We start from the raw sequence: 1,193 nt of genomic DNA, 5'->3' as shown, positions 1-1,193 counted from the left end.
TCTGAACTCTGCACGCACATCGGTAGTACATACAATCAACTAATCCCCCGACTTCAGTAATATACGGATATACACTTATACTCTGCTCAATATACCATTATCGCTCATATAATAGTATATCCGTATATTACTAATTTTCAGATTTCAGATCGATTACTCAGAATAAGGTATTTATGCAGAGTTCAGGTCTTCAGAACATCTCTAGTTGTAATATTTTATCCATTGCAGGGAAGGTCAACAACCTCAAATGTCACCGTAACTAAACACCCAGAGTTGCCTTTAATATTTAATAATATTATTTTTAATTAAATTGTTAAAGATGGTGTACCTACTGATTGTACGTTGCTAAAAAAGTACCTTACACATTTTATTGTTTATTAGTATTAAAGAAACGTAATGTAACCGTGTGTTCGACTGTAACATCTAGGCCCAAAATAACCATTTTATTGATGTAATAGACCTTTTTCACAAGCATGAAACAGTAGGGTAAACACAGGTTTACAATTGTAACTGATTAGGGTTCATTTCCAGTGGAAGCCAACAGCGGCACGCTGACACCTGAGTTTACCCTATTTCATGTTGGGTTGGCATTAATTATCTGACCTGTGAACGTGGAGCTGATGAACACTCGGATCATGTTGGAGCTGCTCTTCATCCTCTGAGCTCCGTCTGTCCGTCCTCTCAGGACGTCCTGCAGGCTGACCTCTCCTCCTCCTCCTCCTCCTCTCCTCCCTGCTGCTGCTGCTGCTGCTGCTGGATGCTCCGCCATCGTCCTCTCCCTCAGACGGCTCCAGTCGTCTGATCTTCCCTCCCTCAGCTGCTCCTCAGTCTGTTTGTTTCCCTCAGAGAGCTTCCTCCAGGACAACCAGTTCTCCCTCGTGACCTGCTCACCTGGGGCTCACTGTTAGACACCCTTCATGATTCACCCTGATTAATGTGATTTTGTGACGCTACGTCTGATATGCACCGGTTTTTGATGATGGGCGTGCAGTGATGCAAAAAACTAACAATTCCTCTAAAATGCACTAAAACTGCAGTAAAGAGTCTGTTCTTAAAGTGTAACGAGCAGAAAGTGCAGATATTTCTGTAAAAAATGTGGGAGGTAAAAGTAAAATGTGTCAGAAACATAAATGTAAAGTAATAAAAAGTAAAGTACCAATACCTGAAAAAACTTTGTAAGTACAGTAACAAAG

General features: G+C 41.1%; 1 protein-coding gene across 1 annotated transcript in view; it reads right to left on the bottom strand.

Moving 5' to 3' along the window:
• The window catches only part of nwd1 (NACHT and WD repeat domain containing 1), a 12,037-nt gene extending 11,367 nt beyond the window's left edge, over positions 1-670 (bottom strand). The window contains 1 exon segment of the mRNA XM_035653516.1: positions 604-670. Within this exon segment, the coding sequence (XP_035509409.1) occupies positions 604-655 (52 nt within the window). The 5' untranslated portion in view covers positions 656-670.
• Between the last annotated feature and the right edge of the window lie 523 nt (positions 671-1,193).

The sequence above is a fragment of the Morone saxatilis genome, unplaced genomic scaffold (genome assembly GCF_004916995.1).
Source record: "Morone saxatilis isolate NCDOM2014 unplaced genomic scaffold, NCSU_SB_2.0 Contig12, whole genome shotgun sequence".
Lineage (NCBI taxonomy): Eukaryota > Metazoa > Chordata > Actinopteri > Moronidae > Morone > Morone saxatilis.
Note: the sequence above shows the minus strand (reverse complement) of the source record. Positions and strands in the feature narration are given on the sequence as shown.